The 20204-nt window shown below is 34.1% G+C and overlaps 1 protein-coding gene across 1 annotated transcript in view; it reads right to left on the bottom strand.

Annotated features, from left to right (window-relative positions):
• The window catches only part of LOC109849886 (laccase-6-like), a gene marked incomplete at its 5' end in the record, with an annotated part of 1641 nt that continues 124 nt past the window's right edge, over positions 18688-20204 (bottom strand). Inside the window, 2 exon segments of the mRNA XM_020419767.1 lie at positions 18688-19092; positions 19402-20202. Of these exon segments, the coding sequence (XP_020275356.1) occupies positions 18962-19092; positions 19402-20202 (932 nt within the window).

Genomic DNA, 20204 nt, shown 5'->3' with positions numbered 1-20204 from the left:
ATCCTTTCTCCATAATGAAGAAACCACTACCTTATTAAGTACTATTGATTTGTGTACTGGATGTTTATGCTTCATTCCAAATCTAAAGGTTCGTTTAGGGCTGTCCCTAAAGCCCGCGAAGCCTGAACTCACCCTGTTTTGACGCGAGCTAAAGCGGGGGGGGGGGGGGGGGAGGGGGGGGGGGGCAAAGCGCCCAAAAATTGCGGAACGGCAGCCAAGGCTCTGGGCCCTTTCCCTAAAAGCCTGACCCAAGCCCGGGTTTAGGTTTGAACATTGGCAATCTCTATGGAAGAAGTCTACCAAATAGCTAAACTAATTTTGTGTTATATTTGATGTGGCTTTTGTTATTGTTGTTGTTGTTATTACTATTATTATACATACACACACAACATAAGTATATAAAAAATACATAAGTATATTTACAACTATATACATATAAATATATATATAAGTATAAATATATATACTTGTTATGGTAATCTACCATTTATCAACAAAAATGATTAGAAGATTGTCTCCATGAGCCTAATGGAGTCACAATTCAAATCGACTCAGCTAAAAAGCCTAGCCAAAAGCCAAACGTTTTAGCCGACACGAAGTGCGGAAGCAGTCGGCCCTTCGTCTTTAAGGCGGCTACTCAGGAGTCCACCCAACTCCCAATCGAAACGACTCCCCTAGTGACGACTCGGCTGTCTACCGAGCTATCTGACTGGACTGACGACTCACTTATCTAGTCAACAAGTTACGAGAACGACTCGCCTTCCAATACAATCCTACTGGGGAAGATAAAGATCTGAGTCATCCAACTGAGCTATTTCCAAGATATACATCAATCAACCACAGTATTGATCAGTCACATCAAAAGTCTCAAACTCTGACGAAATCTTAAATGCAAAGACGACTCATTCTATTCCCAAGTCACTTCTGAGACGTAATCAAGACACCCTCTGAGCTCAGACGACCTTTTCCCCAGTCGTCAGCTGCCATTTGTGAAGCAATGAGTGGCTAGATCGGTTAGCCTATCTTCCCGTTACCCTTATCCGTCAAACCTGGGACGTTATTGAGGCACCTTCTGTACTCGAGTGCGTCGCCCTCCAATCACTAACCACCATCTGTAAAGATAAGGGCGACTCAGCACCTCACCGTATTCTCAGCCATACGCCATCTAATCAATCCTGGGGCCGTATCGAGATCATCTCGAAATAGTATCTCCTCCAGTCGCCAGCCGACACGTGAAAGGACTACTGCTGACTCAGTCTCCAGCTCATCCCCCACCATCGTCCTCAGACCCCTGATGAAGTCACTGTAGGCTGTCTAAAAATCACAATAGATAGCTTATCCCCCATCAAACACCGATGATGGAAGTTACAATCTGACGACTTCCAGAAGGCTACAATTTGAAGACTTTCACGTAGATCACTAAAGGTTACAATCTGGCGACCTTCACGACAACCGATGAGAGCTCTAGTTCAACAGCATTCACAATCAACATCGGGAGTTACAATCTGACGACTCTCATATTCTCAAGGAGCCAAGACGAAGATTACAAGACAATGATCTTTGCAACGCTATGACAAAAGAAATTACTTTGTGATAATCTCTTCAAGACAAGACGCGGAGGTCCTCCCCATGTGTCAACATCAAAACGCCAGGATCGAACCCGCGTTACAACTCCCCGTGTATCAACACCAAAACGCGGAGGTCCTCCCCGTGTATCAACACCAAAACGCGGAGGTCCTCCTCGTGTGTCAACATCAAAACGTTGGAGTCGGACCCGCGTCACAACATCAAAACGCGAGGGTCGAACCCGCGTCACAACATCAAAACGCGAGGGTCGAACCCACGTTACAACATCAAAATGCTGGAGTCGGACCCGCGTTACAACATTAAAACGCTGGGGTCGGACCCGCATTTTTCAGCACCCAGCGAGTACCCAACTCTGCGTCTCCATTCTAAAACACGGAGTTAGGATCCTGAACGCCGACGTGGGCGTTTGACTCGTTCAAACACGAGCTGAACGGTTGCAGGAATCGTTTTTCCTCCACGATTTGAGGGATTTCCGCCCCACTTAGGAACGGATTAAGGGGGCGGATCCCTTAATTCCCTATAAATATGGGTAAACTCGATTGAGTTCAGGCTGGCTTTTTGGATCTGAGACTTGGCAGGGAGGTTGGAGTTTCTTTGCTCGGATTGATCCTCTCTTCAGCAGCGAAGAGGAGATCTTTTGGCTTGGCAGCAAGGGGGAGATCGACGTTCATCCTCAGCAACGATCGACCACCGGAGCTTTCTTCTAGGCTTGGCTTATTAACCGATCTTCGGTTCAAATCAACTCTTTCACAGAGTTATTCTAAACTCGTTCAGAGTTCTCAAACTTGCCACGCAAGTTCTCCACAGCGTCGAATCGTGAGGAGAAGACATCGTTCTAGTGAAGCAAAACGTCGGATCATCAACGGAGAGCAAACTCGACGCGAGCATTCGAGGGAGGCACTCCATCGCCACCGTGAAGAACCCAGAATTAAACAAAGGGGAGAATTAAATTCATTCTCCTCTCTTTTGTAATCAGGAAATCCAAATTGTAATCGATTTTGAGAGAATACAAGTCAATTTTCTTTCACTGTCTCTTCATTGCAATTTTTCCACAAACAGTCACGTGTCTACCCTCAACAGCCTATAAAGAGGGAGGCAATGGATCTAAAACAGAAGGAGCAGGCTTTTTTGGGACTCAGGTTCTTTGAACTCAAACAACTAAGAAGTCATTCTTTTCTTCAAGTTGCTAAAAAATAAATTCTAAAATAAGAATGTCCCCTGCATGGACCTCAATGGCCCAGGGACTCTCCCCAAAACCTCCCTCAAACTCATCCTCTAACTTGACTGTCGGATGTACCACGGGGAAAACACGCCCTGTATCCCGACGTTCCTTGCGTGTGCAAGCCATCAGTCTACCCCGTGCGCTCAGAGCTATGCATAAAGAAGGTATAGTAAGTTAGTTTATTTTGGATTGAGGAATCTTCTACGCATTTGAGTCAAGATGGAGATTTGTTATAGGTTGTCTCAAATACTCAAATCCATATTGCTTTGGGAGTTTCTTTTTAGGTTGGTTTGTTTTGATCAAGAGTCCTACTTACATTAGACTTTACACAACCAATCATATTAGAGGTTTATTTCTACTTGGACTCTTGTTGGGTTTTAGGATATATGGATTTATATTCCTATTAGAACTATTATTCTTTATACAGCAAGGAGCTGGGATCTTCAAGGCTATATAAGAACAGTCTTTCAAGCCAATTAGATGTATCAATTTTTAGGGCATCAATCAAGAAGAGAGAGTTCTTTTGTGAAGCCTATTTGATATTATTCTCTTTTATTTCTTTAGTTGAGAGTTGTATTAGGCTTTTGGGGTGTTATTTGGGATTGCGATTGAGAGGTTCCACTTTGTATTTCTCACAATTAATAAAGATTTTCTCCTCCTTCGCCCGTGGACGTATATAGGCTACAAACTAAACCACGTATATCTTTGTGTTCGTGTGTTCTTGATATTTTTTGTGCTCTCGTGTGATTGATATTAGCTTATCCTAGGGAGTTTGTCATAACAAATTGGTATCAGAGCCCTCAGTTATCGATCGGACGAGAAGATGACGATAACTACTACGAAGTGGGATATCGAGAAGTTTGACGAAAACATTAATTTCAACCTTTGGTAAGTTAGGATGATCACCATGTTCACACAGAGTGGATTGAAGAAGGCTTTATTCGGGAAGTTGAAGAAATCGGCTACTATGACGGAGAAAGACTGGAACGAGTTGGATGATAGAGCTCTCACATAGATCCACTTATGTTTGACAAACAAAGTTTTGCAAGTTCTCATAGAGAAAATAGCCACTGGTTTGTGGTCTAAATTGGAGGATTTGTATTTGACGAAGTTACTCACTAATCGCCTCCTCTTAAAGCAGCGTTTGTACACACTTCAGATGTCGGAAGGAACACCCATCAAATCTCATATTGATGAATTTAATTATGTGATTATAGATTTGAGTAAGATTGATGTTAAGATCGATGATGAAGATTAATCCCTATTGTTATTGTGTTCTTTGCCGCCTTCCTACAAGTACTTTAGGGATACTATGATTTACGGTTGAGATTCTATTGGTATCAAGGACGTCAAAGAGAACTTATTAAATAAGGAGAAGATCGACAAAGAGTTAACCACAAGTGAAAGTGGCGATAAAGCTGATGGCTTGTTTATTCGAGGAAGATCAGAAGAAAGGAGTTTTGGAGGTAACATGTATAAATTGAAGCACAAGAATCTGACCTGCAGATATTGTAAGAAGAAAGGACACATCAAGACCAATTATTACAGATTGAAGAACAAAAATAAACAAAAAGAGTATGAAGAAAAATCAAAGGGGGACTCCACTGAAGTTGATATTGCTGAAGATGTGATTTTATTGGCTACATATAAATAGAAGCATGGATGATTGAATTTTAGATTCAGGTTGTTACTATCATATGTGTCCTAATCGGGACTAGTTCACCACTTATAAAGCTATTGATGGTGGAGTTGTTCTTATGGGGAACAACGTTTCATGTAAAACTGTTGGGAAATGCACAATTCAGATTAAGATGCATGATGGAGTCATCAGGACTTTGACAGATGTTAGGCATGTTCCAGGTTTAAGAAAGAATCTCATCTCTTTGGGCACTCTTGATAGCATTGGGTGTAATTTTTTAGGTGAAGGTGGAGTTATTAGGGTTACAAAAGGCTCTCTTATGGTTATGAAAGGAAAGAAGATCGACAGCTTGTATGTTTTGCAGGGTTCTACCGTTACCGACACGGCTGCAGTAGTATCATCGATGTCAGTAGTTGATACTATCAAATTATGACATATGAGACTTGGTCGTAAGAGTGAGCGTGGATTGACCAAGTTGAGTAAGAAGGGTCTTTTATGTGGAAAGAGTACAGGAAAATTAGGATTTTGTGAGCATTACATCTTTGGAAAGCAGAAAAGAGTCAGATTCAGTACGGCAGTACATCAGACTAAAGATATTTTGGATTATATCTATTCAGACCTTTGGGGACCTTCTCAAGTTGCCTCGAGGGGTGGTAGTTCCAGATATTTATTGACCTTCATTGATGACTACTCCAGGAAGGTTTGGGTCTACTTTTTGAAATATAAAGATGAGGTGTTTGTGACTTTCAAGTAGTGGAAGTCTTTGATTAAGAAGTAGACTGGGAGGCTGATTTAAGAGGCTTATAACTGATAAGGACCTTGAGTTTTGTGGAGGAGAATTTAATGAGTTCTGCAAGAAGGAGGGAATCATTAGACAATGTACAGTCCCTCGCACGCCATAACAGAATGAAGTGGCAGAACATATGAATAGAACCCTATTAGAGAAAGCTCATCGTATGATGTTCAATGCAGGTTTAGGTAAGGAATACTGGGCGTAAGCAGTGAATACTACTTGTTACTTAGTGAATCGGTCGCTATCTACTGCTATTAGTTGTAAAATTCTAGAGGAGATTTGGTCTGGTAAGCTTGCGAATTATTCTAATCTTAGAATATTTGGTTGTCCTACATATGCTCATGTTAGTCAAGGGAAACATGAGCTGCGAGTGAAGAAGTGCATATTCCTAGATTATCCATCGGGTGTTAAGGGTTTTAGGTTATGGTGTCCTGATCCGAAATCTCCTAAGATTATTTTTAGTTGTGATGTTACTTTTGATGGATCTGCTATGTTACACCAGAAACGATCATCGGTTTCAGTTGTTGATAAGGCGCGTACTACAGGACATAAAGTGGAGTTATAAACTCGTGATTTGCTCTTCAACAGGATAAGATTATGGTAGTTTAGCAAATAGATCCTGTTCAAGTAGATGAAGCACCTCAGTAGCTGCAGGAAGAGCAGAGCGGGAATACACTATTGCTAGAGATCGATCTAGACGAGATGTCCGACCACCACGAAGATATGAAGATACGGTAGATTATGTATTGTCGATTGACAATTTTGTGCCCTTCAGCTATTCAGGAGCTACTTCAGGTGATGACTTTGCTAATATATACAGTCGTCGTGCAGACAATTCAGTCGATTTGTTGAGAAGGTCTCTTTTAGTTAGCAAGTTTAAGCCCGGCTTGGACTTGATCGATACGTGTCGCACTTAGATGCCCTGCAGGGCTATTGGAGAAGGTAGAGTAAGTTAGCTTATTTTAGATTGAGGAATCTTCTATGCATTTGAGTCAAGGTGAAGATTTGTTATATGTTGCCTCAAATACTCAAAATCCATATTGCTTTGGGAGTTTCTTTTTAGGTTGGTTTGTTTTGATCAAGAGTCATACTTACATTAGACTTTACACAACTAATCATATTAGAGGTTTATTTCTACTTAGACTCTTGTTGGATTTTAGGACATGTGGACTTCTATTCCTATTAGAACTCTTATTCCTTAGACAACAAGAAGCTGAGATCTTCAAGGTTATATGAGAACAGTCTTTCAAGAAAATTAGATGCATTAATTTTTGGAGCACCAATCAAGAAGAGAGAGTTCTTTTGTGAAGCCTATTTGATATTCTTCTCTTTTATTTCTTTAATTGAGAGTTGTATTAGGTTTTTGGGATGTTATTTGGGATTGAGAGGTTCCACTTTGTATTCCTCACAATTAAGAAAGATTTTCTCCTCCTTCACCCGTGGACGTAGGCTACAAACTAAACCACATATATCTTTGTGTTCGTGTGTTCTTGATATTTTTTGTGCTCTCGTGTGATTGATATTAGCTTATCCTGGGGAGTTCGTCATAACAAGGATAATGAGTCCCCTAATTGCTCTTACCGCTCTTTACCCCCAATCTAAACAAGCCTACAAGTTACATCTTTTTTTAGAGAAGTTCTTAGTGACTTTTTACAAAAAATTATAATTTTTTTGATAAAAAAGTAATAAAAAATAAAAAAATACAGGTTGGCTGAGAACTTCTCGGACCCGGACCCAGACCCGGTGTGAATTTCCGGGCTAGATGAAGACACCCAGGTGTGTTTGGCAACTTCTCCTTAATAGGTTTAATTATATCTGCTAGCCAGATTAAAGAGTTCTTGTGTTTGGAGGAAGAAAAAAAAAGGAAAGACTTAGTCAAAATGGCCCTTTTATTTTAGAAGGATTTGTCAAATACACTTTAACACTCATCATAGCCTCCATAAATCATAATTATTCCTAATTTATAGTGAAAGGAAAGTCATATATACTCATTTAGTAAATCAATGACTATTAATAAGGTAGTGTTCTCTTCACTATTTTTTGAGAAGTGGGAGGATCCAACTAAATCCCTGCAATGTTTGCTTAGTACGTGATTAAATTTCTGAATTTACAACTTGTGAAAAAAAGGAAGCAATTCTACATGTTTTTTTTAAAAACTCTAACAAAGAACGACTATAACAATATTCGTAAGCACAAATAGCATTATCGATCCAAATTCTAAGAACCCGCATTCCAAATCGAAATATATGTTGACGGATGTGATCCGTACATTGTCGAGTTCGGTATTTATCCAAGCATCAGCTAATGCTCATAAAATCAGTACTGAGCTTTTCTTTTGTATATAATTTTAAGAAAATTGATAAACTCATTGCACAACTTAACAACACGAGCAACAATATTAACTAATAACAATAGTAAAAATAATAGTAGCAGTTAAAAGAAAAAAAAAAAAAGAAACGCATTGGCTAGCTATAAATATGTTCATCTAGGTATTCATTCAATAAATTAAAGAAGAGCACCGGAGAACGAAATGTGAATTAAGAGTGGTATCAATATTATCGATCTGACCTGAAATAAGGAAGTGCTAACTTGCGCAGTCCGTCTGCGTTGACGAAGCATAAAATTGGATGGAGGTGGATCGAGGTGGAGGTAGAGGAGACTTCCAAAAGGACCGCATGATTCCCTCGGCGGATATCAAAATTAATTAGCTTAATTCTGAACTAATTAATCAAGTGAGAATCAATGCGATCCCTTTGGATGCTTCCTCGAACTCCGTTATAATTAATTAAGCCTCTCATCTTTCTGGGCCTCTGGCCTCTCTCCCCCCCACACATAAGAACACTAGCTAGATCAATATTCCAATGAATATATGGTTGGGTATGTATCCCTCCTCCGGCCTCCTTCCCTATATATATAGTACTAAGCTGAGACATGATGCCCTGATACGATGTAAAATTACTGTCATGCCCTCTCGAGGCAAACCTTATACTTTAGAAGCAAATTATATAGGATGTAGCATGTTAAAACAACTCGATGGTATTTTTCTAAGGAAGGAAGAAGGGGCAAAATCAAAAGAAGGGAGGAAAAGGTCTCCTTAGAAAAGGGTTGTTGCTACAAAATTACTTTTCACGTAAGAATATTGAAATAAAAACTTATCCATCAACAGGGCAAAGCTACATATTGCTCAATACTTGAGTTATTTTTGTAATGTATTAGTATCCTACTTGCTTTCTGAACTATTAAATTTGCTCCTCTCTCATCCCTTAAAGCTTTTTCAGTTCTCGCATGCCCTCTAACTATTGAGTTTGTTTATGTCAGGATCTGGCACTGATGCAGTTGGAATTGAACTTGGAAGCTGAAGATGCACCTAACGAAGAAGACTTGGAGGAATTCAGTTGAAGAATCACAACTGCTGGACTGATATGCAAGACTGGGATTGATATGCAAAGTATAAGGGCTATTATGCAAGACTTCTAAAGTTTAAGGACTGTAATAAATGTTTGAGGACTGTAATAAATGTTTGAGTGTTTGTTAGAATTCTGTTAGAGTGTTTGTTAGAATTCTGTTAATACTGTTGGAGAATTCAACTGTTTGTGCACGTGCACAGTTCTTGCACAGTGCTTGAGAAGAGTTTGTATAAATAGATTGATGTAACAAATTGAAATCAAGGTTGAATAATAAGAAAATCTCTTCTCCTCAGTCTATTACTCTCTCTCTCTCTCTCTCTCTCTCTCTCTCTCTCTCTCTCTCTCTCTCTCTCAAATTCCTCTATCTTTTCCTCTGTCTCTTCCTCTCAAAGCTCCATTGAGCTCACATCAATGGTCAGAAGAATGAATCGAGGCTCACGAGCCTCACAGTTTATTACTTGTCCGGTTCTTTCAATTGTTTTTTGTCTCACCTTATCCCCTAAACCATTAAATTCGTTCTTGCTTCCATGAACTATCAAATTCAATACCTAGTTACCACTTTATGCTTACTAGTTTTTATGCACGTGCAATGCACGTTGTTAAATATCAAAATAATTTATTTTTTATTTTATTAATATAAATAAGTCAGATTCATTTTAATTATTAGATTTACTATAATTTTTATTTAAACATTATAAAAAATTGATGTAATGGATTTTTGTGCTAAACTGTGATCAATATACTTAACTGGGATATCATAATTGATTTTTGCAGAAAAAGATATCAGCTAACATAATAATATCTTTAAGCAGAATAATAAAAAAAAATAAGTTAAATTGGTACTATATGTCATATTCTAAACTCTACTAATACCAAGTTATAGTATGGAGTCAATGATGAATAACAGTATCATTATGAACTATAGTTCTAGTAATAAACAATAACATTTCTTATTACATTGAAAATAGAATTACACTGTACTTTTCAACATTATAAGCTCATATTTTATAATAAACAATCTCAAAAGCAAACATAAAAAAAGAAGTATGATAAACATAATATATATGAGATCTCAGCCTACATTTTTTGATAGACTTAAAATAAAAAAAAGACAAAAACTAAAGATTAATGGTAACTATAGTATAATTTTATGTGATAAAAGCAATCACATAAGTATACAAAAATACTATAAATTTTGCATAAAAATTCCTTCTAAAAATTTTTAATTTTACTCAAAAATTAAGTTATAGTATAAAATATTCAAAAAATATTATCATTTATTCTTTTTAGTTTATATTTTATTTGAGCTGAGATCAATCTTTCTCCACCTTTATCTTATTATTAGGAGATTCTAGAGTAGTGCATTTATCATATACATCAATTATGATATCAAGTGGGAGTTGAATTTATTAAAATTAATCTCTTTAAATAATAAAGTCCAATACCAAAATTAACCCATTTGCCTTTTGCTCCCCCCTCAAAAATCATAACCCTAATCCATGAATTGGGTTTGTTCATAATGAAGAACAAAAGACAATGTCAAGAGATAAAAAAAAAAAAAAAGAAGGAATTGAATAAGAATCGCTAGGTTTGTACATGATAAAGAGAAAAAGATAATGTAAGAGTCTAGAAATATATTAGGATGTACTTGGATTATTTAAATTATATTATTACTCATAATTGATATATATATAAGAGACAAAACGTGTTGACAATCTTAAATTACAAAACAAGTTGTATGTGCTCTCTAACATAATTTTTTAATGCAAGCAACCCACATGATTAATTTTAAAAATCTCTTAGTTTTATGGATGAGTTTAGGTGTAAATAACCAATATTAAATTATCTAATCTGATTAAAGTAGGATTATATAAGTTAACCACATACATAAAATTTATTTTAACAAAAACCCATATATAAGTATTATAATTGGCATTGAGATCAAAGATACGTGTGATATTCTCTTTAACATTTATACAAACAATATCTATTTAAATAAAAATATAATAATTAAACTTTGTGATCTAAAAAGAAATCAAACATACAATATAATTAATTACTTTAAAATAATCTAATCTAATTTAATAAGAAGAAAATATATGAAAGTACTGTGAAAGTTGTTACAATTTTATAATTCATAATTCTTAAACAATCTAATCTATTCTAATAAGAAAAAAAATAACAAGGACACATACTTGTTGAAGGAGATAAAAGTACTGTGAAAATTATTATAATTTCTTGATCTGAAAAAAGATCAAATATACAATATAATTAATTGCTTTAAAATAATCTAATCTAATTTAATAACAAAGGCACATGCTTGTAGAAGGAGATAAAAGTGCTATAGAAATTATTGTAATTTCTTGGCTTATATATATTGATATATGATGTTGCATGCAAGCAACCCACATGATTAATTTTAAAAATCTCTTAGTTTTATGGAAGAGTTTAGGTGTAAATAACCAATATTAAATTATCTAATCTGATTAAAGTAGGATTATATAAGTTAACCACATACATAAAATTTATTTTAACAAAAACCCATATATAAGTATTATAATTGGCATTGAGATCAAAGATACGTGTGATATTCTCTTTAACATTTATACAAACAATATCTATTTAAATAAAAATATAATAATTAAACTTTGTGATCTAAAAAGAAATCAAACATACAATATAATTAATTACTTTAAAATAATCTAATCTAATTTAATAAGAAGAAATTATATGAAAGTACTGTGAAAGTTGTTACAATTTTATAATTCATAATTCTTAAACAATCTAATCTATTCTAATAAGAAAAAAATAACAAGGACACATACTTGTTGAAGGAGATAAAAGTACTGTGAAAATTATTATAATTTCTTGATCTGAAAAAAGATCAAATATACAATATAATTAATTGCTTTAAAATAATCTAATCTAATTTAATAACAAAGGCACATGCTTGTAGAATGAGATAAAAGTGCTATAGAAATTATTGTAATTTCTTGGCTTATATATATTAATATATGATGTTGCATGTGAGAGGATAACAATGATAATAGAGTTCTATTTAAATAATAATAGTATAATTAAAATTTGAAACTAACTATACAGTACTTTGAACTACTTTAATTTTAGTTAGTGAGAGATCACCATTTTGTGTGTAAGTATTAGTCATATAACATGTGAATAATTGTTTACAGATTGGCATTATTAAATTATGTAGCATGTGAATAATTGTTTACAGTTTGATCAATGATCATATATAAGAGAGGGGGAGGGGGGTAAATTTAGCATTTAATAAATCGTCTAATTAACCTAAGCATACCGTGAACTATTTGAATTTTAGTCAGTGAGAGATCGCCACGTTGTGTGTAATTATTAATCATATATCATGTGAATAATTGTTCTCAGTTTGACATTATTAATCATATAGCACGTGAATAATTGTTTGCAGTTTGATCATTGATCACATATAAGAGCGAGAGGGGTAAATTTGGCATTTAATAAATCGTTTAATTTACCTAAGCTACTCTTTCATTCAGGTTTACATTTTAATTTAAACTATATCCTTATCTTCATACTATATATATCCAATAAGAATTCATTAATTTATCAACTTAGTCTTACTTAATGGATTAATATTTAAATTTTAAGGGTTTTTTTGTCTACTAAAAGATTTTCCCAAATTCATGCTTTTAAAATGAGTATGATTAATTGTGGATGATTTAAATAAATTTATGAGAGAAAAGTAGCTCAGGGGATAATTAAGACGAAAATTAAAATAATTTAGGCACAAGCATGTAACAAATTTAATAGTTTTGGGGGACATGATGGACTAAAAAGTAGTTACGGATATAACAAGGAATAAATTAAGTTAATAGTTTAGGAGCAATAGTGACCAAAGTCTTTATGTAATTGTCAATAAGTTTTTGGTAGACAATTAGAGTACAAAACTATAGCCCTCAATTATCATCACAACTTTAAAGTTTTGATATAGTCTTAGAGGATTTAAGTTGCTATCATAACAATCTAGATTTAAATCTTGTTGACCACGAATTACTAAAATGGGTTGAGATAGTTGTCACTCCAAGAACCCAGGCTTCTACTCCTAATAAGTGCATTTAATCTGCGGGGGCGCGTTCGAAAGTTGGAGTACCACAAAACTGTATACCCTCAGCTGTTGATCTTTCTTTCCAAGATACTTTACGTGTTGTTTTACACTATATATATATAATATATATATATATATATATATATATATATATATATATTATATTATATAGTAAAACTTGTGTCAACTTAAGTGGACGTCCACTAAGTTTCTTACCATTGATGATCACTTGATTGAGCTGCTTTGTGGATGATCCGCTCCTGTTAAACTTGATCTACATATTTTCTAAAACCCCCAACACACCAAATTTGGGGTGAACCCCGTCGTGGTTTGACCCTCCGTCGAGCCATGCTAAAAAGTTCTATTCATTTGAAACCATTAAAATTGATACGAGTGGATGAAGGGTCAATCATGACGGATTCAACCCAAATTTGGGTGTGTTGGGGTTTTAGAATATGTAGATCAAGTTCAACGGAGCGGATCATCCACAAAGCAGCTCAATCAAAGTGATCATCAATGGGTAAGAAACTTTAGTGGACGCTCCACTTAAGTTGACACAAGTTTTACTCTATATTATATATATATATATATATATATATATATATATATATATATATATATATATATATATATATATATATATATATATATATATATATATATATATATATATATATTAAGAGAGAGAGAGAGAGAGAGAGAGATAGAGAGAGAGAAGTGTTCCTAAGCTAATGCCTTAGATAATCATCTAAGTACGCGACCTAAAATCACATAAATGAGCTACTTGTGGATGATTCGCTCTGTTAAACTTGATCTACAATTCTAAAAATCTCAACCCACCAAGTTTGCGGGTGAACTCGTCGTCGTTTTGACCATTCATCCACTCGTATCAATTTTAACGGTTTCGAATGAATAGAACTTTTCACATGGCTCGACGGAGGAGTCAAACGACGATGAGTTCACCTCAAACTTGGTGTTGTTGGCTTTAGAATATGATAGATCAAGTTTAACGGAGCAAAATCATCCACAATGTAGCTCAATCATGTGATTTTAGGCTGCGTCCTTAGATGATTATCTAAGCGCGTCACCTTAGATAATCATATATATATATATTATATATATATATTATATATATATATATATATATATATATATATATATATATATATATATATATATATATTATATACTATATATATATTATCAATGTTGAAAATAACGAAAATGGTTATGTAACTTTATTAGCCTCCTTTAAAGGTTAAGAAAAAAACCACAAAAAACGTAATGCATAACATATGTTATAGTGTTTATTAATTATTTAGATATTTTATAAATACTAACAATTCATAATAACTTTAATACTTAGAATCATCAAACTTTTTAAACATAACATCATAATTATTAAATATAAAAAATATAGTATCACAATTTCTTAACAAAAGTTAGTTATATATGACTAATAATCATTCCAAAAAGCATCATTAAATGATCAAATACGTAAACGTCGTCAAGTTTAAGGCAATAAAACAAGTCTAAATGCTTCCAACTCTCAAGTTCTTAAGTTTACAAAAATTTTCTGATTCCTAATCAAGTTCACTACATCAACCAAACTAAATATGATTATGTAACAGTAGTAAGAAATTTTGCATATACAAAAATTGTAACTTAATTTCACAAATTGAAACTTAATTAATTCCAGTATTAACTGAAAATTGAAAACTAAAACCTAATCGAAATCAAGTAATAACTAAAAGTAATTATCTAATCAACATAATTAACCCACTAATTACTCTCGATATTCTAATTCTATGACAGATCTTAAAAAATTATGTTGAAGGATAAAATAATGGAGCAACCAGTGTGATATGATTTATAGTAAATTGAATATGAAAGATTGGAATTTGAAAGACAATTTCAGAGTCACTATATAAACTGATATGCCCCACACATAACTAAAAATTAAAAACTAACCTCCCCAAAGTCACAAAATCCCCTGATAGCCGGAGGAGATCCAGAGGAGGCAAAGAGCTAGGGTTTGAGTTGGACTAGGTGAAGAGATCACATATTCGCAAGAAGAGAATAGAGTGATCAATACTAAAATAGGTAGGGTTTAAATGATTTAGTGGTGGAGATGCATCAACGCATCCTAATCAGAGATACAATTTAATCTTAAAAAATCCATGTTAATTGGTTATATAATGTAACGCATATTAACGCAATTTAACGTCTTTTTTGGGTTAAAAGTTTCAGGGTTAAATGGTGTGTAACCTAACAAAAGGGCGTCATTAAGTTACAAAACGGGTTATATAACGGGTTTTAAATCTAACTAAATTGTGTTTATTACGAATGAAATGGTAAAAAAATTACTATTAAATGAACTACATTATCAAATACTGTCAATATTAAATATTCGTAAATTAATGAACTACATTATCAATATTAAATATTCGTAAATTATTTGTAAATATTCGTAAATTATTAAATATTCAGTTAAGACACGGATTATTACTTAAGAAATGTACAACTAGATCCATCACCCTCTTGATATATTCCTAGCAACAAAATAACCTAGCCAGGAAAGGCAACAACATGCTACCCTATGAAGTTGCACATGCTTACACTCTTGGTGATAGCAAACGCACTTAAGTGGTGTCCAGTTCCAATTAAGAAATTAGACCACCGACAAGTGAGGGATACTCTTTGTGTTAATTGGGGATGTTCTTTAGAATCATATCTTTCCAAATCCAAAGAACAGTTATTTTATCCCAGATAAAAAATTAGGGAAAATTATGTCAATGCCCCAAAAGTAAAACTTTTATTGTTGCAGCCCTTCACTTTTTTCTCATGTGGTTTAGCCCCCAGAAAAGTCACATCATATGATGTAGCCCTTTTTCGTGTAATTATCATATCAACTAAGGATAAAGAGAGAGAAACAAATATAAAAGCCCAAAATACCCTCATTTCTCCTCCCTCTTCGTTCTCTCCAGATGTATCATGTTAGGTCCAGTTTGATAATCATGTTAAGTCTAATTTAATTCCTTTTAAGTCTAATTTAAATCATGTTAAGTCTAATTTAACTTGTTTTAGGTTTAAAAATAAGTTGAATTAGAGTTAACATGAACCATGTTAAGTCTATTTTAACATGTTTTAAGTCTAATTTTATGTTAAGTCTAATTTAATTCATATTAGGTCCAGTTTGATTCATGTTAAGTCTAATTTAATTCCTTTTAAGTCTAATTTAAATCATGTTATGTCTAATTCAACTTATTTTAAGTCTAAAAATAAGTTAAATTAGACTTAACATGAATCATGTTAAGTCTATTTCAACTTATTTTAAGTCTAATTTCATATTAAGTCCAATTTTACTTCATGTTAAGGCCAATTTGTTTCATGTTAAATCTAATTTAATTCCTTTTAAGTCTAATTTTAATCTAGTTTAATGTTAAGTCCAGTTTGGTTCATGTTAAGTCCAGTTTTATTCGTGTTAAATCCAGTTTGGTTAGTGTTAAGTCCAGTTTGGTTCGTGTTAAGTCCAGTTTAAATCATTTTAAGTCTAATTTAAATTATTTTAAGTTTAATTTAAATCTTGTTAAGTCTAATTTAAATTCTTTTAAGTCTAACTTAAATTGGACTTAACATGAAATTAGACTTAAAATAAAATAAAATAGACTTAACATGGATTATATGTTAAGTCCAATTCGGTTCATGTTAAGTCCAATTTAAATCATGTTAAGTCCAATTCGGTTCATATTAAGTCCAATTTAAATCATATGAAGTCCAATTCGGTTCATATTAAGTCCAATTCGGTTCATGTTAAGTCCAATTCGGTTTATATTAGGTCCAATTTAAATCATGTTAAGTCTAATTCAACTTGTTTTAAGTCTAATTTCAGTCCAATTTAAATCATGTTAAGTCTAATTCAACTTGTTTTAAGTCTAATTTCATGTTAAATCCAATTTGTCCAATTTAAATCATGTTAAGTCTAATTCAACTTGTTTTAAGTCTAATTTCATGTTAAATCCAATTTAGTTCATGTTAAGTCTAATTTAAGTCTAATTCAACTTGTTTTAAGTCTAATTTCATGTTAAATCCAATTTAGTTCATGTTAAGTCTAATTTAATTTTTCAAGTCTAATTTAAATAATGTTATGTCTAATTTAACTTATTTTAAGTCTAAAAATAAGTTGAATTAGACTTAACATGAATCACGTTAAGTCTAATTCAACTTGTTTTAAGTCTAATTTTATATTAAGTCTAATTTGATTCATGTTAAGGCCAATTTTGTTCATGTTAAGTCTAATTCGGTTCATGTTAAGTCTAATTTAATTCCTTTTAAGTCTAATTAATTTATATCATGTTATATCTAATTCAACTTGTTTTAAGTCTAAAAACAAGTTGAATTAGACTTAATATGAATTGTGTTATGTCTATTTCAACTTATTTTAAGTCTAATTTTAATCATGTTAAATTCCTTTTAAGTCTATTTTAAATCATGTTAAGCCTAATTCAACTTTTTAAGTCTAATTTCATGTTAAGTCTAATTAAATTAGACTTAAAACAAGTTGAATTAGACATAGCATGATTTAAATCTTTAAAAGGAATTAAATTTGACTTAACATGAATTAAATTAGACTTAATATGAAATTAGACTTAAAACAATTTGAATTAGACTTAGCAAGAATTAAATTAGACTTGAAACAAGTTGAATTAGGCATAACATGATTTAAATTAGACTTAACATGAATTAAATTAGACTTAATATGATTTAAATTGAACTTAACATGAAATTAGACTTTCATGTTAAGTTTAATTCAACTTGCTTTTAGACTTAACATAAAAGAATAGAGGAGATAATGACATTTTTGGTTTTTTTAATTTTTTTATTCTCTCTCTATGCTGAGTTGGCAGGTAATAATTGCTAAAAATGGGTTGCAGAGCATAGATCTCCAATTTAAGGGCTAAAACACATGAGAAAAAGTCAAAGGGGCTCCAGCACATAAAGTTTTTGCTTTTGGGGCATTGACACAATTTTCCCAAAAAATTATGAGCGTATATATATGTATATGTATCTTCCATTATTCAGCACTAACTAATGCCTTAATTTGTTGATCTAATGATTAGCTGTCCTTAACCATTTAACTTTTTCTGCGGATTCCCTAGTGATTCATGAAAGCAAGTGTTAGGTTTGATATATTCTATTCTAATACCAAATACTAACGTGGAGGCAAGTAATGGGATCAACAATGCAGTGCCGACATCTAAGAGCGTTTCCTCAATAATGGGAAGCCACCCGGCTTGTTTCCTTTCTGCGAGCAAAAAATAAAATAAAAGTAAAGTAATTAAATTAAATATTAAGATGCCAAAGTGCTTCAACATTGTGTGAACTAAGACACACACATTAAGAATTTGAGCTCCCATACTCTGCACCAATGTGACAATTCCTCTTCTTCTTTTCCCAACATGTAATAAAAATAGGATATATCTTTTCAAATATCTGGTGGAGAATGTTTCTTTTCCTGAGAATCTCTTGTAATGCTTATCATGCCACTACAATTATAATATCAGAAAAAATTATAAAATTAGGAGGAGACAAAACTGAAAAATGGAAAAAAGAAATATTTTAAGGGAAAACACAAGTACCAATAAGAAGGTCATAAAAATAATACGAAAATGGAAATTAATTTCCAAAACAATTTGTAGAACTTAGAAATTACATCTTATGCGGCATGAATGAAGAATACTGACCAAAATATGAAGCAAATTATTCTAATAAGTGACAAATATATTGTCGTTTGAGTACCAAACAGTCATAAGTGGGCTGTACCATTGATAGCCATTTTAGGGCCTAAATTCAAGTCCATAAACTAGATTGAGCTGGACCTCCGGCCATATTACTTACGGCCCGGAATAATATAGAAAGTTAAATAAATGACTGGGCCTCGTTGTCAATATCATTTATTCTGTTTCTTTCAAGTTTAGAAGTTACACGTGAGATGTGATACAAACTATATATTACAAAGTAATACAGACTGTATAAAGAATGATTCACTTCAACAAATAATAATAATAATGATGATGATGGTAAATTAAATTAAGAAAAGAAAAAACACCGGCATTTTCTATTCCTAATAATGTGACCAAATTCTTCCAATTTACTTCTTTCGTATTCCTCCTGATCATTCATCAACTCCTTGATTACTTCTGATGCTTCTCTAACAAGCAGGAAAGTCCGGGGGAGGTGGAGGAAGAGTAGTCGAAGGTGTGGGCCCATTCTCCACTTCAAAAACCATTGCTAGGCCCCAGTTTAGGTGCACATCCAGGTGGCAATGCATGATCCAAACTCCTAATAATTAACATCGCAAAAACGCACCCAAATCAAATAAAAATATGGTGTGCGTGAACCAATTCAAGAGTTAAATATTTCTTAATTCAAAAGCCATCCAATGAAAAAAAAAAAAAAATCAACCAATTAGTAGTTTTATGATGGGGTTATATGCATGCACGTAGTAGTTTTATGATAGGTTTAAATGCACACGACACCTATAGTTATATGCTTCGGAAACTAACTCAAACTATTTAGTGACAACAAGTTCCATAATATTTGCAGTTAATTTTTTTAAGGTTTTATAAGACTTCATATATATATATATACCTGGATTATTGGCCTTGAACCTGATGACGGCCCAGCCTCCAGTAGGAACTGCGATTGTATTCCTCACTTGCGGGTGCACCAAATTATACCCCTTAGCATCCCTACTCTCGTTAAAATTCCCAAACCCCTGAGCCACCACAAAAAAATCGTACCCATGCAAATGCATCGGGTGACTCTCAATCCCCAGTATCGCCGTATTCTGCAGCACCATCTCCACTGTCGCATTGTACTTCACCCTCTTCACCCTCGTCGCCTTCACCGTCGACACCAACGGCGTGTTCGAGTTCACGCCCGGGTTCGTGTAATCGAACACGGTCGGGGGATCGTCTGGAAAATCAGCTGTATAGACTCCTGCGACGTCTCTGAAATGTGCTTCTAATATTGACATTTTGGTCGGGAACTGGAACGATACGTTGTTCATGCTCGCGGCCAGGGCCTGGCCTTGGCATTTGGGCTGGTCTGCGCCGCACGGGGCCAGGCCCAGTCCCGTCGTCACGAACATCTTCTCGTCAACATCTAAAGGGACCGTGCGCAATCCTGGCTTGACCAAACCAAGCAAGCTTGAGTAAAATTTATGTGCGGTCGGGGTGTCGTTAAATGCCGGCATTGATGGCATGATTGGTAGCTCTGACGACGATGGTGATTTCTCGTAACGGAGGATTGCGGTGGTGGTGGTGTTGTCGAAGGAGACGTTGGGGGCGCTCATGTAGGCGCTGGCGGCCATGTAGTAGGACTGAGAGGGCGCGGCATTGGCGATCATTAGGGCGTCCACGGTCTGGCCGGGGGCGATGACGATGACGACG

Source organism: Asparagus officinalis, chromosome 7, assembly GCF_001876935.1.
Source record: "Asparagus officinalis chromosome 7, Aspof.V1, whole genome shotgun sequence".
Lineage (NCBI taxonomy): Eukaryota > Viridiplantae > Streptophyta > Magnoliopsida > Asparagales > Asparagaceae > Asparagus > Asparagus officinalis.
This window is presented reverse-complemented; position numbering and strand designations above follow the sequence as displayed.